The 19,820-nt window shown below is 41.6% G+C and overlaps 1 protein-coding gene across 5 annotated transcripts in view; it reads left to right on the top strand.

Moving 5' to 3' along the window:
- CCDC112 (coiled-coil domain containing 112) overlaps positions 1 to 19,820 on the top strand; it is a 136,550-nt gene that overhangs the window by 90,150 nt on the left and 26,580 nt on the right. Inside the window, exon 1 of one of the 5 annotated variants that reach the window (XM_059890317.1) lies at positions 14,580 to 14,900. The exons of 2 other annotated variants lie outside the window; for them this stretch is intronic. In XM_059890317.1, the coding sequence (XP_059746300.1) occupies positions 14,787 to 14,900 (114 nt within the window). In that variant the 5' untranslated portion in view covers positions 14,580 to 14,786. 5 annotated transcript variants of the gene reach the window in all.

The raw sequence follows: 19,820 nt of genomic DNA, 5'->3' as shown, positions 1-19,820 counted from the left end.
AGCTTGGGTGTCTCCTCTTTAAGACAACTGTCTTGAGGACATCTGATCCCAAATCTAATTTACACTGGGTTGGGTATTCCCATAAAATACTGTACATTGTATTTATGTGGGCCACGCTGGACTTCGCTTGTTGGTTTTCCCTGAACATCTGTCTTCCCTAAAGGATTGTAAGCATTTTAGGGGCAAGGACATGTCTCATTTGGCATTGTAGTCCCAGCTTAAATCAGTGTGCAGCTGCTGCTGCTAAGTCGCTTCAGTCATGTCCGACTCTGTGCGACCCCATGGACTGCAGCCACCAGGCTCCCCTGTCCCTGGGATTCTCCAGGCAAGAACACTGGAGTGGGTTGCCATTTCCTTCTCCAATGCATGAAAATGAAAAGTGAAAGGGAAGTCGCTCAGTCGTGTCCGACTCTTAGCGACCCCATGGACTGCAGCCCACCAGGCTCCTCCATCCATGGGATTTTCCAGGCAAGAGTACTAGAGTGGGGTGCCATTGCCTTCTCGTGTAACTGGCACTTAATGATTATTCAATAAAACAGCTGCTGAATATGTGATTAATACTTATGGGATGACTCATGGAATGATTCCATTCATGATCCCTGTGCTGTGCTGTGGCAGTACTTGGGAAAGTCCCCCATCCAAGCTCTTTCCTGACTGGAAGAGCTGTTCCACCCTTGCACCCAGGTAAGAGGTGGTAATTGCACTGCAGTGTCCTACTTGAGAAACCCCAGTAATTTCCCCAGGAAAGAAGAAAACCCTATGAAAGGATTTAGTGTTGTATCTGTGCTTGATTCCTGAGTGAGTGAGGGTGATAAAAAAATTCCTACTGAAAAAAATATAAGTGTAATTTCACCTAAGATTTGCTTCATAAATGACCAGTGGTTTTGTTATCCACATACCACTTGGCCAGTGGACAAAAATAGTTGTTAAAAAAAAAAAGACATTTATTTGCTCTCGTATTTGGTAACTCTGTCTAAAGTTAGTCCTCATTTAGTATATGTGTCCAAATATGTTCTAATTTTCTGTTTAGAAGAAGAGGGAAACAGGAAGATGGACAGGGCCGCAAAATGCAGGGTTTGTAGGTCATTTAAGGAGTCTGGTCACACACAATAGGGAATAATAGATTATCAAAGATGAACGAGATTATTGGTAAACATTAACTTGTGAACGTCAAAGTTACAAGTCTCTAATCTTTTGGTTTATATTCTGAAATGAGTTTTTTAACTGTTTATATCATATAGAAATTAGTAGTATTAAAAACTATTCTAACAATTTTCACTAAAAAGGCTTCTTAGATTTAGTATAAAATTTGGGAAAGTGAAATCTATTTGAGAGACTGAATGTCAGTTGACTGTATTTGAGAAACTGAATATGAGAGTAAATGTTTTTATTTTCCTGCCTGGGTTTTGACTGGTATGTGCCTTCATACCCTGCTGCTGCTGCTGAGTCACTTCAGTCGTGTCCGACTCTGTGCGACCCTATAACCGGCAGCCCACCAGGCTCCCCCGTCCCTGGGATTCTCCAGGCAAGAACACTGGAGTGGGTTGCCATTGCCTTAAATGCTGATATATCCTAAGAAGAACATTCTAATGTTCATGCATAAAAGATGAAAAAATTTTCCTTTTGTTAAGAATCATTCAGTCTCTCTACTGTTGTTTATTGTTTCTCAGGTGCCATCTGGTGGATAAAAACTAAAATGCAGTTTTCTGTTTGAGAATGAGAAGCAAAGATGAGGTTTTCAAATTTCACTGCTGGGAAATCATTAAAGAATATGAACTGAACTGGTTGAAGATTAATTTTGCTTACACTTTTGGTGTTCGATTTTCTACATTAAATAGGCATTCTGGGGTCAGATGTAATGGAGAGAACACGCTAGAGAACAAATCCAGGAGAGAACATGCTCTCCTGGATTTGGTAGGTGTTGAGTTCTGCTCAGATTTCTGACAGATGATTTGCTTTTGTTTTTGCTTTTTTAAAGAGCTTCCAAGAGATTAGTTATAGGTGGAAAAGAATCAGATTGTTCCTGGACTTCTTAGTGGCAATAGTGGGTAGAATAGAAAAGAGAATGATATCTTCAGTGTTTCTGAGGGAAAATTTCTTTCTTTCTCTAGAGTACTCTACTGAGCCAGGCTCTCTCCTTCAGGTACGAGCAAAGTAAAAGCACTTTCAGACATACATGGGTAAGAAAGTTATCCTTTCGTATCAGTTCTCTCTAAAAGAGTTACTAATTTCAATGCCATCTTCGTTAGGCCCTGTGTTTCAGTTTAACTTTTTTGCACATATTTATATGTATCAATTCAGTTCAGTCCCTCAGTCGTGTCCGACTATTTGCGACCCCATGAATCGCAGCACGCCAGGCCTCCCTGTCCATCACCAACTCCCGGAGTTCACTCAGACTCACATCCATCGAGTCAGTGATGCCATCCAGCCATCTCATCCTCTGTCGTCCCCTTCTCCTGCCCCCAATCCCTCCCGGCATCAGAGTCTTTTCCAGTGAGTCAACTCTTCGCATGAGGTGGCCAAAGTACTGCAGTTTCAGTTTTAGCATCATTCCTTCCAAAGAACACCCAGGGCTGATCTCCTTTAGAATGGACTAGTTGGATCTCCTTGCAGTCCAAGGGACTCTCAAGAGTCTTCTCCAACACCACAGTTCAAAAGCATCAATTCTTCGGTGCTCAGGCTTCCTCACAGTCCAACTCTCACATCCATACATGACCACAGGAAAAGCCATAGCCTTGACCAGACGGACCTTTGTTGGCAAAGTAATATCTCTGCTTTCGAATATGCTATCTGCTGCTGCTGCTGCCAAGTCGCTCAAGTCATGTCTGACTCTGTGCGACCCACAGACAGCAGCCCACCAGGTTGGTCATAACTTTCCTTCCAAGGAGTAAGCGTCTTTTAATTTCATGGCTGCAGTCACCATCTGCAGTGATTTTGGAGCCCAGAAGAATAAAGTCTGACACTGTTTCCACTGTTTCCCCATCTATTTCCCATGAAGTGATGGGACCAGATGCCATGATCTTCGTTTTCTGAATGTTGAGCTTTAAGCCGACTTTTTCACTCTCCACTTTCACTTTCATCAAGAGGCTTTTTAGTTCCTCTTCACTTTCTGCCATAAGGGTGGTGTCATCTGCATATCTGAGGTGATTGATATTTCTCCTGGCAATCTTGATTCCAGCTTGTGTTTCTTCCAGTCCAGCGTTTCTCATGATGTACTCTGCATATAAGTTAAATAAGCATACATATACATGTATGCATACACACATACATATAAGTATATATGTATACATATAAGTTAGGTGTAGGTGCACATATATGTATACATATAAGGTGTACATATAGGTGTACATACATATAAGTATGTATTCATTTTTTCCTTTTTTGCTATTGCAATTTTGGTGTTTATGTCTTTTCTTTTCTTTTTTTTGCTTTTTTTAAATTGGCATATCCATGATGTCTTCTGCCTGGTTGTTTGTATAAATTAAGGCAATTCATTTTTACACACTAATCTGGTATCCATCCATCTCATAAGTTCTCATATTGTTTACAACAGATTTTTAACTGAGTTTATTGGGTTTTGCAGGTATACAGTTATCTATGAATAATAATAATGTACCACTCTTCCAGTGTTTTTACCTCTTATGTATTTCTCTTGTCTAATTGCATTGGTTAAGCCTCTAGAGTTATGCTAAATAATAGTGGTGACTGTGGACATAATTGTCTTGTTGTTGATTTTAATGGGAATACTTCTAGTGTTTCCTCACTAAACATAAATACTGGCTTTTAAGAAATATGGATCTTTCCTATGTTGTGAAGATTTTAAAAATTAATTATGGATGTTGAAATTCATCAAATGCGTTTCCAGCATATTTGAAGAAAATTGTATACTTTTTTCTCCCTTTTAACCTATTTTATCAGCCAGAGTTCACTTGCAGAAAAGTGAAAGGGATTTAGTACAGGGAATAAACTGCTTATGAATCAGTGGAGAGCTAGAAATGCAAGCTCCTCTGGGAATATCGCCCAAATCCACAGTGTAGACCTGGCCCGTCAGGAGACCCGCTCCCCCTGCCACAGTGGGAAGTCACGCCTGCACTCTTAGCTCCAAGAGCACGCTGTCTTCATGTGGTCTGGGAACAAGAAGCTGCTACCAGAATTCTTACCTGCAGGAGCATAGTTTCTGTCTCATACCTCTGAGTAAGGAGACTGATGCTAGAATTGGCAGCTGCAGAGTTTTACTGCATCTGCCATGACGTGTCCTGGAAAAACGTGCCTCACCACTGTGTCTTCCCCTACTCAGTTGAGTTTTGAAATGGAATTTCACACAAATGCATCTGATTAGCAAAATAGATTTTTACATTGTGAACCCTAACTACAAGGGAGCCTGGGAAGTGAGGATTCTGAGCTTTTCTGTCTATGCAGTATAGATGGCACACCAAAGAGAAGCTGAAGTAGATGCTGAGTGAGCCAGCGGGTGGTACCCACCCACGGCGTAACGTGGGAAATGATACTGAAACGCTCTTATGATACTGGGTGGGGGCAAAGTAGTTTTCTTTTAATTCTTCCAATATGTTACTGGATTCTGTTTGCTGAAACTTGGTAAACATTTTCTGCATCAATATTCATTTTCTTTTTTGTGCTATTGCTGTCAGTTTTTGGTAACAAACATATGCTGCTATTAGAATTTGGAAGTTTTCCACTCTTTATCTCTGCTCTGGAACAATTTAAAATGCATCAGAGGCTGTTTGTTCTGTTAAGTTTCATAATATTAGCCTGTGAAGTCCTCTGGGCCTGGTGCTCTTTGGGAGCCTACCATTTTAATATTTTTTCCTTTTTCTTAGGTTTTTAATATTTAATTTAGGTTTTTAATTTTCTAACTTTAGTAAATTGTATTTTCTTAGAGAAATGATCCATTTCATCTGGATTTTCAAATTTATCTGCAGACAATTGTGAGCAAAGTTGCCTCCTGTGATTCTTTTTTTTTTTTTCAGTTTTCTTATGTATGGTTAGTGGGGCTTTCTTGATTTTAATTCTTGATCAAGTTAGCCAGTGATTTATCTGTCTTAACTGGTTAAATTTATTCATTAGAATTGTCATTCCCTGTTTTTTATTTTATTTTTTCTTTTATATTTCTTAATTCATTTCTCCTTTTTTACTGTTTTGATTATTGATTTTTTCCCCATCTTCTTGAGTTGAGTGGTTAGTTCATTTATTTTTATCCTTCCTTATTTACTAATATAACTACTGAAATTGCTTATTTTCTTCTGAGGATGGATTTAGCTGTATTCCATGGATGTTGGTTTGTAGTGTTACCAATGTATTTTAATTAGATTGCAGTTTTAGTTTTCATATTTTCTTTGACTTGGGAGTCTTAAATATTTATGTAATAGAGTCTTTATGTCTTTTCAGTTTTGTGTATGCGGGTGTGTGATCAGAGGATTATATCTGCATTGTTTCTGCTTTTTGACATTTATTGAAGTTTGGTGGCCAAAATATATGGTCGTTTTTGTGACAAAAATGACCCACTTCATGAGTGTTAAAAAAAAAAAAAAGTATAATCTATGTTTTCAATGAATACATTTCAGGATATGTCAATTGGAATTATCTTATCAATCTATCATCTAATCTACTCCATATTGAAAGCTCCTGTCTGTGCCCTTCTTCATATAGTCTCCCTGTGGCCTGACAGCCTTAAAGAAGGAAAACAATTCTGCAATAGATGTCTGATAGCTACAATCCCAAGCTCTGCCAAGTAAGTGAGCACCCCTGCCTCCCAAGCTAAGGATTAGCCTTTGCAGAAATATTGACAGACAGAGGAAGCAAATCTTATTCATTTACACTGACCAATAGCCAAGTCAAGCACACCAAAACCTTTCCTTTTTTTTCTTTCTTTCTTTCTCATTTGATTCCACTAAGGTTTCCACCAAGTACTTCCTGCAGACAGATCTGTATCACCCTCTGAGCAATCTTTCAGTGCTGCCCAAGTCAGGGTGGGCTGTCCACTTCCTTGTACTTTCCTGTCTTTGGAAACCTGGTTTGGTATCTATAGTCTTTCACTGATAATGGCCCTAACACTTATTGATTTTCCTTCCAATGTGAGCAAGTCATATAGGGTCTTTGTGCTCCAAATTATGCCTATCACTAGACATTTCCTGTTATATGTTACAAGCACTATAGAAGGAAATGCCAACCCACTCCAGTATTCTTGCCTGAGGACTCCCATGGACAGAGGAGCCTAACAGTCCATGGGGTCACAAAGAGTCCAACACCACTGACCACGCATGCATGCATAAGCACCATCTGGGGCTTCCCCTGCGGCTCAGCAGTAAAGAATTCACCTGCAGTGCAGGGGACACAGAAGACACGGGTTCAGTCCCTGGGTCAAGAAGATCCCCTGGAGGAGGGCATGGCAACTCACTCCAGTATTCTTGCCAGGAAAATTCCATAGCCAGAGAAGCCTGGTGGGCTATGGTCCATGGAGTTGCAAAGAGTCAGACATAACTGAAGCGACATAAGCACCAGCTAGTATTAAAATGTTAAGATTATCTCAGTTTATATGTAACAAAAATTCAAAAAACACTGGTTTAAAAAATAGTTCTTTTTCTCACATAAAAAGAAGCCCAGAGGTAGCCAGTATATAGCTGCTCAAATTAATATATGTAATTGTAAATAAACCTCAAACATTACAGAAGTCCCAACCATTCAGTAATATTTTCTGTATCATTTTCATGATGTACAATTCTTTAACTTCCGCATTTATATAAAGAAATGATTTAAAATTCTCAAGTAAGAGTAAATACGTCATTGAAAATTTATTGTGTTCCTATGAGCTAGGAGTTCCTGACATTTTTTTGTATAAATCCAAGGGAATATGTATGTATGATACATGAGTTTAATTTTCTATCCAACTGTAGAAGAATGACCCTGCAGAAGAATGACTTCTGAAATTAATTTTTAATGGTAGGTTCATGTTCATCAGATGGGTTTGAATTTTCAGGGAAAAGTGCTCTATTGGGATTAAGGGGTGTAGTCATAAAACTGTCAACCATACTAAAGATTTTTCATTTCCTAAGGCTGATTTAAAAGATGTAAAGCTAGGACCACCCGAAAAAGAATAATCAACATCCATTCAAACACAAGTGATTGTCTTCTTTATTTTCACTTGTCTCCCAGGAAAAAAAATATTTTTCAAAAGAAGAAAAGAGACTTAGAGGCTTTTTTGTTTGTTTTTGTTTTTGCTTTAGGAAAATAAGTTTTAACTATTAAGTTAGATCCAAGTCAGATCCAGGCTTGATGCTTGGCTCTGCCATATTCTAGCTATATTATCTTAGAAAGTTTATTGACCAAGATTCTCAAACTTCATTTATTTATAGCAAAGAGTAGTTATGTGTGTTGATAAGAGTGTTTGGCACCAATAGGTCATCAAAAGTGAAGATTGTTGTTTTTAAAATAACTGTTCACATTTTCCCCTTTTATCTAGATCTACTTTCGAATTGTCTTAACAGCTTCATTTGATGTAAAAATCCACTGTTGTTGCTTTGGCTGCTGCTGTTGTTATTGTTCAACAGTAAATATTTCGGCCCATCCCTAGGGAACTGACAGCCTGTTGAAGAGTATATGGTTAAGGAATTCTAACATTACCAAGGACCTATAAAAAAAGAGCTGAAAGACTGGGAACTCTTTAAATCACTTTCTCTTTTCAGTTTCTAGAAATATAGCTGTTTAAACAATTGAACATTTTGCATGGGGATAGTCATTTAAAAGTTAGTGGAAGGAGTTCAGGTGTTTTTATTTGAGATGAAATGAAAATTGTGGAGAAGTTATCATCTCTTACATAGGTAATAGGGCTTGCCTGGTGCCTCAGTGGTAAAGAATCTGCCCGCAGTGCAGAAGACCCGGGTTCAATCCCTGGGTTGGGAAGATCCCCTGGAGAAGGAAATGGCAACCCACACCAGTATTCTTGCCTGAGAAATCCGATGGACAGAGGAGCCTGGTGGGCTACAGTCCATTGGGTCACAGAGTCAGACACAACTGAGCGACTAACACTACATAGGTAATATTGGTTAGTTTGTATTCTAATTTCTGAAGTCAATATGAGACAACCTTATTCTAGCTCTGTCAGTTTATACTGATGAATTCTATAGCTCACCATACAGTTATCCATTTGTTAGTGTTTAAGAAGATAATACAAATATTTTGTTATTAATTAAGCCTTATATAAAAGAATAAATCCGGTGCCCAGGCATAAGAGTATATGTGATTTTGCTTAACTGTCTGGAGCAGTTCCACACATTTTAAGCATATTATTCTGTGACTTTGGGATGGATCATAACTGTTTCATCATGCAATAGTGATCTCTGCATAATTATTAAGACAAAAAATTTGCCTCTTCTAAGTCCTTGTTTCGTGATCTGACTTCATGCTGGTTGCTTCATTTGTGTCCAACTCTGTGCAATCCCATGGACTATAGCCCACCTGGCTCCTCTCTCCATGGGATTCTCCAGGCAACAATACTGGAGTAGGTAGCCATGCCCTCCTCCAGGGGATCTTCCTGACCCAGGGATCGAACCCAGGTCTCTTATGTCTCCTGCTTTGGCAGGCAGGTTCTTTACCACTAGCCCCACCTGGGAAGGGGAACCCAAATTGACAGCCTTCTTCTGTCTTCCTGTCTGGAGTAAGTGTGAGAACTAGAAAGAAACAGATAACATTATCTCTATTTGCAGATAATGTAATTGTATAAAGGGAAACCCTTAATGTAAAAATATAAAATTAAGAAATCATTCTTAACTGTACAACCAAAAGTAACAGAATTGATTAAAGTAGCAATATAAAAAACTAACAAAGAAAAATCAATAGTGTTTATATATCCAAAGAATAACACTAGAGGATATCAAGGGAGGGTAAATCACACCTGTAGTTGCAATAGAAAATTATTAAAACCTAGGAATAAGCTTAAAATATTCATTCTTCAAAGGTGCAAAAGTAGACTTGAACAAATGAAAGGCATACCTTTGTTCACGGGTAGGGCAACTCTACATCATACTTATGTAAATTCTTCCCAAGTTAAGAAAAAATTTAATGTAATTCCATTAAGAATATTGCGATTCTTCTCTTAAAGTAGACTCTTGATTCTAAAGTTCTTTGGGGATTAGGAAAAGGCAGAAAAATCCCATAAAGAAGAACAATGAGAGGAACTAGCCCTGTATGATACTAAAACATTTTATCATTGCCCTATAAATTTAAAAAAGCATCTTCATTGATACATAACTAGATATACAGAATGACAGATTAGAATAAAAAATTTAACATAGAACAATTGTATGGGAAAAGTGATACCTCAAGTCACTGGTGAAAATATACTGTTTTTAATAAATGTTTTTGACATAACTAGATAGCCGTTTGGGAAAAGTAAAATTGAATCCATATTTCATCCTGGATACCAGAATGAAATCCAAATAATCCAGATATATAAATGTAAAAAATAAAACTGCAAAAGAAAACAGATTCATTTCTTTATAAACTGGGAGTGAGAAAAAAAAAACTGCAAAATAAAACAGATTCATTTCTTTATAAGCTGGAAGTGAGAAAAACCTTTCCAACTATGATTATCAATCCAGAAGCACCAAAGAAAATACTAAAACACTGACAGACTTGACTCCATAAAAATAAACTTTTTCAAAGCAAAGGGGGAAAGAAGCAAAAGTCAACTAATCAAATTAAAATCCAGAAGAAAATATTTGCAATTTATATCAAAAAAATCACAATCACTTAAGTGATAAAGAGCTCTTAAAAACTGGAAAGAGAAAGACCAAATACCATTAAGGAAAGATATGAACAGAATTTAAAGAAAAAGCCAATGTCCTTCAACTTACAAAAAAAAGCTTCATTCATACCAAGAGAAAGGCATATTAAAATTACTTACATATACTATTTCTCACCTATTGAGATTGTCTAAAATATAAAAATTTGAAGAACTGTGATGGCAAATAATAAGGAAACAGGCACCCTTAGGCAATGCTAGTGGGAGTGCAAAATGGTACAACTTTCTATGGAAGGGAATTTAGCAATATCTAACTACATTTTCTTTGCATTTATCATTTGACTCAGCAATTCCACTGAAGGTACACTTCCCCAAATATGAAATACTAATGATCATTACCAGGCTTCCCTGGTGGCTCAAGTAATGATCATTACTTGTGATGGAGTTCAGGGCAGACCAATCCAAAGTATGCTACTTTGACATATTGATTGTTTTGAATTCAAGTCGAGAACCAGCCAGTGCAAGAAGGACATTCTGACCCTGCCCTCTTTCCCCTGAAATCAGGAAATAAATCTCCCATCTAAAAGGCAGCCTCTGAGCACCAGGGCATGGGACATCTTTATGTCCAGGGATAGAAAATTCAAGACAGAGACGACTCTGCTTGGTTTCTTCACTCATTAGTACCCAAGCCTAAGTGTCTTTGTCAGTTCTTCACAAAGAAATCTATTGTTTCTTTGTCTAAACAATATAAAAGCTGCCTGCTTTAGTCATTTCTATGAGTCTCATATTTCCGTGAACTCCCATATGTGTGGAGTTAAAATTTGACCATTTTCTGTTAATCTATCTCATGTCAATTTAATTATTAGACTACAAGAAGAACCTAGAAAGGCAGAGGAAAAAAATTTCTTCCCCAACACTGTAACTGCAAAAGATTGGAAGTAACCTATCCTCAGTTTGTCAATAGATGACTGAAAATGAAAGTGTAGTCCCTCAGTTCAGTTCAGTTCAGTCGCTCAGTTGTGTCCGACTCTTTGTGACCCCATGAATCGCAGCACGCCAGGCCTCCCTGTCCATCACCAACTCCCGGAGTTCACTCAGACTCACATCCATCGAGTCGGTGATGCCATCCAGCCATCTCATCCTCTATCATCCCCTTCTCCTCCTGCCCCCAATCCCCCCCAGCATCAGAGTCTTTTCCAATGAGTCAACTCTTTGCATGAGGTGGCCAAAGTACTGGAGTTTCAGTTTTAGCATCATTCCTTCCAAAGAAATCCCAGGGCTGATCTCCTTCAGAATGGACTGGTTGGATCTCCTTACAGTCCAAGGGACTCTCAAGAGTCTTCTCCAACACCACAGTTCAAAAGCATCAGGTGCTTAGCTTTCTTCATAGTCCAACTCTCACATTCATACATAACCACTGGAAAAACCATAGCCTTGACTAGACGGACCTTTGTTGGCAAAGTAATGTCTTTGCTTTTCAATATGCTATCTAGGTTGGTCATAACTTTCCTTCAAAGGAGTAAGCGTCTTTTAATTTCATGGCTGCAATCACCATCTGCAGTGATTCTGGAGCCCCCAAAAATAAAGTCTGACACTGTTTCCACTGTTTCCCCATTTGTTTCCCATGAAGTGATGGGACCAGATGCCAGTTCCTCAGTTGTGTCCAACTCTTTGCAACCCCATGGACTGTACCCCGTCAGGCTCCTCTGTCCATGGGATTCTCCAGGCAAGAATACTGAAGTGAGTTGCCATTTGCTTCTCCAGGGGATCTTCCCAACCCAGGGATCAAAGCCAGGTCTCCTGCATTGAAGGCAGATTCTTTACTCTCTGAGCCACCAGGGAAGCCAGATAGATGACTAGCTGAATGAAATACGGGCATTGTGGTTGTTGTTTATTCACTAAGTCATGTCTGACTCTTTGTGTCCCCATGCTCAAATTCATGTCCATTGAGTTGGTGATGCTATCTAGCCATCTCTTCCTCTGCCACCCCCTTCTCCTTTTGCCTTCAATCTTTTTTAGAATAAGCGTATTATGAATTCATTTTTTAAAAATAAGGAATATTTCTGTGAACTTACTTCAAGGAGTTACAGAATCAGTTCAGTCAGTTCAGTCGCTCACTCATGTCCGACTCTTTGTGACCCCATGGACTGCAGCACGCCAGGCCTCCCTGTCCATCACCAAGTCCTGGAGCTTACTCAAACTCATGTCCATCGAGTCGGTGATGCCATCCAGCCATCTCATCCTCTGTCGTCCCCTTCTCCTCCCGCCTTCAATCTTTCCCAGCATCAGGGTCTTTTCTAGTCCAAGAGACTCTCAAGAGTCTTCTCCAATACCACAGCTCAAATGCATCAATTCTTTGGCGCTCAGCTTTCTTTATAGAGTCACAGAATATATTAAGTTAAAAAGTGTAAGGTATAGAGTATTATATATGTGCTATGAATTGAATTGTGTCCTCTAAAGAGATATGCTGAAGCCCTGATCCCAGTATCTCTGAATGTGACCTTATTTAGAAACCAGGTCTTTGCAGATGTAATAAAGTTAACATCAGGTCATATGGGCTTATAAAGAACCCTAATCCAATGACTGGTGCCCTTATAAGAAGAGGGAAATTTGGACACAGAGACACAGACACAGGGGAGAGAAGGCCATGCAACCATACAGGTGATGACTGGAGTAATGTTTCCACAAGCCAAGGAATAATACTTCTCTCCAGAGATCCTAGGAGAGAGGCATGGAACAGATTAACCCACTCTGAGTAGGGAGGAACTGAGGAACCAGGATCAAAGCCTGGCTGAGATGGTGGAGGAGATAATGAAGGTTATGAGATTCTTAATCATTTTGTTTTGGGAAATTTTTCATCCTAACAAAACAGGAAAAGTCTTAAAGCAGGTATTTTGCATATTGTTACCACATTCCCTTAAGAGTATCCAGTGGCCTCTGCATTGTCAAATCTAACCATCAGTTCTGTTTTCATGTCACTCAGCCTCTGGGCAGCAGAGCACAGTTGATCATCCTCTCCTTCTTGAAACACTTCCTGCCATAGGATTGTGGACCTCTCCCACCGTCCGTGTCATCTATGTTGGAGAGTTCTAGGCCTCACTTTCCAGACTCCAGTTTGTACTCTTCCTGAGTGGTCTCGTTAGGTCTTTTAAGATATTTTCTTAAAATATCTTATGGAGATGAAAACCAAATTCATATCTTTAGCTCCAGTCTTTGTCCAGGGCTCCAGAAGCATTTATCCATCTGCCTATTTAACATTTCTACCCGGATGCTCTCTGGAGTCAGGCCACCCAAGCTTGTATTCTAGTTCCCACCTGTATGATCTTGTGTTACTTAACTATATCCGTGAAATGAAAATGATAATAGTACTACTTCTCTAGATTATTTAGAACAGTGCTGGCTCAAAGTAAGTGTTCAGTAAATATGCTGTTTACTTGTTTGAAGTCACTGCTAGAAGTTTGGAAGGAACCTTGTGTGTTCACCTGATTCAACAGTTAATTTTCCAGGGCTGGCAGCTGGATATTGATTGAATGAATGATTTGATGAATGGATGAATCCATTCCTTTCAAGGAAGAAAATGCAAGGTATTCACAAACTAGCTGAATTGTGACTGGTTGCCCATGCCTTGACTGGAGAAGTCATCTCTGCCTTTTTCCCCACCTTCCCAACACTGTATCTTTGGAATTTCTCTTCTCTTTGGCCAAGTCCTTGGAGTGGGCCATTCCTGCTTCTGATATCTGATGGTGTGGGGCATGCTCTGTTTTTTTGGTTTGAAAATGTGAAATATCGTTTATTGTTCAGGCTCATCAATCATGTTTTTTCATTTTATACTCAGTTTCACCAGAACTTAGTAGAAACCTAGAAAAAAGTTCTATTATTTAAAGTAATCTATCTTTGTTTTTTTGTGAAGTTGCTCAGTCGTATCCGACTCTGCGATCCCGTGGACTGTAGCCGACCAGGCTCCTCTGTCCATGGAATTTTCCAGACAAGAGTACCGGAGTGGGTTGCCATTTCCTTCTCCAGGGGAATCTTCCTAACCCAGGGATCGAACCCAGGTCTCCAACCCAGCTCTCCCACGTTGCAGGCAGACGCTTTACCGTCTGAGCCACCAGGGAAGCCCAAAGTACCTATATCTATGAATATATAGATACCTATCTATATAGTATATATGCTGCTGCTGCTAAGTCGCTTCAGTCGTGTCCGACCCTGTGCGACCCCATAGACGGCAGCCCTGTCCCTGGGATTCTCCAGGCAAGAATACTGAAGTGGGTTGCCCTTTCCTTCTCCAATGCATGAAAGTAAAAAGTGAAAGTGAAGTCTCTCTGTCGTGTCCGACTCTTCGCGACCCCATGGACTGCAGCCTACCAGGCTCCTCCGTCCATGGATTTTTCAGGCAAGAGTACTGGAGTGGGGTGCCATTGCCTTCTCCGATATAATATATATAAGACATGAATAAATTTAAGTATGACAGTGAAAGACAGTGAGTTTTCCTGGCAGTTAGGGAACCGGGGGCAGGGAGAAACATTTTTGCCAAGAGTAGATACATGGACGGCGATATATCAATACTGCCGCGCCACACAGCACGGCACAGCCCACCCCGCGACCGGGTTCCCACCCCCCGCCCCCGGCCACCGGCCTCCGCGCCCCGCCCCGGTTCCGACCCCGCCCCGCCCCGCCCCGCCCCAGCCCCCGCCCCGCACCGCGCTCTGAGCCGCCCCGGCCCTTGCTCCGGTCCCTCCCCTGCCCCGCGCTCCGGCCCCGCCCCACCCCAGCCTCGCCCCGCCCCAGCCTCCGTCCCGCGCTCCGGCCCCGCCCCGCGCCCCGGCCCCGCCCTGGTTCCGACCCCGCCCTGGTTCCGACCCCGCCTCGCCTCGCCCCGCGGCCCGGCTCCGCCCCGTATCTCCGTCGCGCTTGGCATCCCGGTGGAGGAGCCCCGCCGCCCCGGCAGAGCCCGGATCTCCGCACAACCGAAGCCCTCCACCCCAGACCCGGGTGGCCGCCGCTGGAGCGCGCGGCGCGGCGTGAAAAGATGGCCGCCCTGACGACGGTCGTGGTGGCGGCGGCGGCCACCGCCGTAGCCGGGGCTGTGGCGGGGGCGGGCGCGGCCCCGGGAACCGGCGTGGGAGCCGCGGTGCCGCAACAGGTAAATAAATGGAGGAGGCAGAGGTGGGTCTGAGGGGGCTGCGGGCGCCGGAGGCGCGGGACGGGTCCCCGGCTGAACAGGTGTCCTCTGCAGCGCGGCCGGGAGGCGAGAGCCGCGGCCGTTAGCCTCCCTTCGCTCGGGGCCTGGCGCTTGCTAGCCTTGTGCTTTGTTCGCTCGTGCATTTTTAACTGCTGTTACGGAGCCCCCTCCCTGGTGGTTTGGGAGTGCAAGAAAGTCTGGGTGGAAACCCTGGCTCTGCCTCTGTGACAGGAACACACTTAACCTCTCGTGACTCCGTTTCTTCTCTAAGCGTTGGATCTGATCATACGCACCTTCCTGAGCCGTGCACCTTGTCTGGGAAGCCCCTGGTACAGTGCTTGGTTAGAGAGAGAGTCAGTGCCCAGTGACTGATGGCTGCTCTATTATTGTGTCAGCGCTGGGAACACAAGGAGGAATCAAACTGGGATGATCTCTGAGGCAGATGTGTTTCCAAAGATCTCCTTGGGACCCCTTTCTCTGCAGTAAAGACTAGGGGATTCCCGGAGGAGAATCGTTGGAGCCAGCAGCTCTTGTCAAAGATCTCGACTCCTCCGCATTCTCCCACAGCCCACACCCAAAGCACAGGCAATTCCTGTCTGCCCTATCTTCAGAATAAGTCAAGAATCCCACTTCAAGCACCACTACCCATGTCCACACCATCATTTCTCCCTTAGCAGAAACACTTTCCTAGTTGGTTTCTATTCACCCACTCTTGCCTTCCTGACATATTCACAACAACCAGACCATTCAGGAATGACACTTGTCTGCCCAGATCCCTCAGAGTGAAAGCAAACGTTTTCACCATGTTCCACACCTTAGACTCTACAGGGCCTCTGAGCTGCCCCCAAGATCTCCCTGTCACCTCATCTCCAGTCCCCTGCCCTGGGTCTACTGCAGCCATACTGGCTTCCTGTGGTCCTTCAGACAGGCGAGCACACTTCTACCTCAGGAGCTTTGCAATTGTTGTTCCCTCTGCTTGGAATGCTCTTCCTTCCTGGTCTCATGGCCAGCACCATCTCCACCTTCAGATATCTTTGTTCAAATGCAATCAGCTCAGTGATCCTTTCTTTGACCTCCCCCAACTGAATCCCCTTACCTAGCACACTGTTCTCTTTTTAGGTTTTTTCTATAGCACTTATCCTATAATATACTACATATTTTATATTCATTTTTTGTGTGTTGTCTTTCTCCACTCCATCTAGGAATGTAAACCCTGCCCTCTATGAGGGAAGAAACTTTTGGAAATTTTATTCACTGTTACATCCCCAGCACCAAAAACTGTGCTGCTTTAGTCCAGAAACGTAGTAGACACTCCCTAAATGTTTGTGGATTAATCCAAACCTGAAGGAAGGCTGTTAAGAGCTAAGGACAGATTCCATCATTTTCTTCCTCTAAGGAGATACAGTGTCTTTACGTATTTCCAGAAATTCCACTTCATCCTGGTTTGCATATCTCACAAGTTGCTTAGGATTGTTACTGACGCACACTCCTGCCCTCTAGAGTGGTTCTCAGAGGTTTGCCTTCCTCAGTGTTGGATCAGAATCACCTAAGGAGCTGTTTCAACTGTTCCATCAGCCCCTCACATTTAGCAATGTCTGGAGACAGTTTGGGTTGTCACAACTGCAGGTGGACTGTGGAGAAGGTTGTGTGTGCTACTGACATCTAGCCGGTACAGGCTGAGGGGCAGCCCCCACAACAAAAAGTTCCCTGGTCCAAAATATCAGTAGGGCTGAAGTTGAGACACCCGATTTTATACGCTCTCACCAATTTAGAGAAGGCAGAGCCTCTTGGTTGGCTATTGTGGCAGTAGCGAGGTAGAATTTCTCAAGGGTGTTTGGGTTTTAAAAAAGAATTAGAATCTCTAGCATATTGTGACTTTTGAGGAGTTTATGTGTTATCCTTCTTTGTACCCCACAACATACCACATATATATATATATACACCACACACACACACACACATATATATATATATACAAACACATGCACATTATAGACTCAGATTCTGTAGCCCAGCTCTGGACTTGAATACTTGTCATAGGATTTCATGAATCTATGACCCTGACAGTGAAACAGCTAACATTTTTCTGAGAGGAGATCATTTTCCTTGTGACAGCCTCATGATATTAGAGGTATCTGCCAAAACACTAAGGTTCCTAGATTAGCCTGCCCGGGCTTCCATAATAAAATACCACAGACTGAGTGATTTAGATTACAGAAATATATATATATATATATATATATATATATTTTTTTTTTTTACACTTTGGGAGGCTGAAAAGATCCAGCCGAGATCTTGTCCAAGATGAAGGAGCCGTTGGGGTTGGTTTTTGGCTTGTAGACAGTTGCCTTCTTGCTGTGTCCTCACGTGGCCCTTTGTCTGTGCACATGCAGAGAGAGAGTTCTCTGGTGTTCCTCTTCTTATAAGGACACCAGTCCTGATGGACTAGGACCCTATCCTTATGAGCTTATTTAACCTTAATTACTTCCTTAAAGGCACCACCTCCAAATCTAGGGCCTCCACATGTGAATTAGGGGAGTGGTAATTCAGTCTATACCAGTTCCCTTAAATTATTTTGAAAACAATTATCTTTGAAGTTTTAGAACTATTTTATATTGCATTTTATTTTATTTCACAGCCTCCACAGAGTGTGAAATCTTCTGATTCATCATTAGGAAAAGTAGTAATGTACCCTATCTATGTATTTTAATGTTTGTATATTATTTGTTCAGCCATTATTCCTCTCAGCCATTGCTTTTCAAGACCAAAGACTACAAATTTCTTGATTCTCCTCTTAGATGCCATCTCCCTCTTGATCTTTTTAGCACGTTGAATTATGACTTTTGTAGTATCTCTGGCTGTATCACATGAGTGTATGTCCCGGTTTTGCTCCAGAGTAGGGCTGTGTCCTCTCTTTGTCTCTAGTGCCCTCTCTGTGATGACCTGTATTTAATGGCATTCGGCTGACTGGAGTGGGCCTTCAGTAATAACCACATTACTTTTCTGACTTTACATAATTACTCAAAACGGATTTCCTCTAGAAGATCACACAAATGAATAGGGCTGTGTATATATCCAGGTGTGGCAGAGTGAAGAATTACCCCACACACACCTTTTTTTGGTCTTCTTTTGACATTTCCTTTAATGTTGTTATACAACGAACACAAATAATACACAATAAACACAAATAGGGGAGGGGGAATCCTTTGTTATTAATATACTTTTACAAGCAAGCCTGTCCCAGACAGCTGCTTGGACAATCCTTCTCTGCCCCATGTCAGCCATTTATTTCCGTCTGCCTCAGACACAGTGGATTGTAAGTCATTGTGCATCCTCACGGTATCACTAGGTTCCCTCAAGGATAGTCACATCCTAACCCCCAGCACCTGTGAACGTGTGACCTCATGTGATAAAAGGAACTGTGCAAATGTGATTAAGTTGAGGCTCTTGAGGTGGGGAGTTTATGTGGGATTATCTGGGTGGGCCAGTGTATTCACAGGAGTCCTTGTAAGAGGGAAGCAGGAGGATTAGAACCAAGAGGAGATGTAACAGTGAAAGCAAGAGGGCGATGCGATGTGAGGAAGCGGCCATGAGCCAAGGAATGAAGGTGGCCACTAAAAGCTGAAAAAAGGTAAGGGAGTAAATACTCTGGATCTCCAGAAAGAATGCAGTCTTTTCAAAACCTTAATTTTAGACTTGACCTCCAAAACAGTAAAAGAATAGATTTGTGGTGTTTAAGTCTCTTAAATTTGTGGTAAACTCATTTTTTTGGTAAGTTTGTTACAGTAGTGATAGGAAATGAATGCAATCAGAGAAAGCCTAAGAAGGCCTGAGCTCTCATCTTTGGCTGACCTTGAAACTTGTGCAACAGGAAGTGAAGGCTAAAGTGGAGTTGTAAACTGCTTGCCCCAGTACTGATGCCATGTTCCAGCTTGCACACAGACCCCCTCAAAGTATGGGGACTTACAGGTTCAAGACATCTAAGAAAATCTTTGACCAACCAATCATTCACTGACAGCTAACAAAGCAGAGATTTCAGTGCCACACAAACAATCCAGACTTTACCGAATTAGTTCAGAGAAATGACTGAAAAAAACCCAGCAACAACAGCAGACCTTGGAGAGAGGGAAAAAAATCTCATTTTTAGTGTTGCCACATTATGTATTATTTAAAGTGTTGAGTTGCTGACAAATTATGAGATATGCAAAGAAATAAGAAAATATGGTCCACACACAGAAGAATTAAAAAAAAAAAAGAATAGTAAAAAGAAACTGTCCCTTAAGATGACCAAATGTTGGACATAACAGATAAAGATTTTAAATTATTGATTTAAACATGTTCAAAAAGCTAAAGAAAACCATTTCTAAAGAAATAAAGTATAAGAATGGTGTCTCACCAAATAGAAAACATCTATAAAGAGACTGGAAAAGGTGAGTTTTTAATCCAATCCCAAAGAAAGGCAATGCCAAAGAATGCTCAAACTACTGCACAATTGTACTCATCTCACATGCTAGCAAAGTAATCCTCAAAATTCTCCAAGCCAGGCTTCAACAGTATGTGAACCATGAATTTCCAGATGCATCAGGCTGGTTTTAGAAAAGGCAGAGGAACCAGAGATCAAATTGCCAGCATCGGCTAGATCATCGAAAAAGCAAGAGAGTTCCAGAAAAACATCTACTTCTGCTTTATTGACTATGCCAAAGCCTTTGACTATGTGAATCACAACACATTGTGTAAAGTTCTTAAAGAGATGAGAATACCAGACTCCTGACCTGCCTCCTGAGAAATTTGTATGCAGGTCAAGAAGCAGTACTTAGAACTGGACATGGAACAACAGACTGATTCCAAATCGGGAAAGGAGTACATCAAGGCTGTATATAG

Source organism: Bos taurus, chromosome 10 (genome assembly GCF_002263795.3).
Source record: "Bos taurus isolate L1 Dominette 01449 registration number 42190680 breed Hereford chromosome 10, ARS-UCD2.0, whole genome shotgun sequence".
Lineage (NCBI taxonomy): Eukaryota > Metazoa > Chordata > Mammalia > Artiodactyla > Bovidae > Bos > Bos taurus.
The sequence above is the reverse complement of the archived record's forward strand: the minus strand, read 5'-3'. Positions and strand labels throughout refer to the sequence as shown.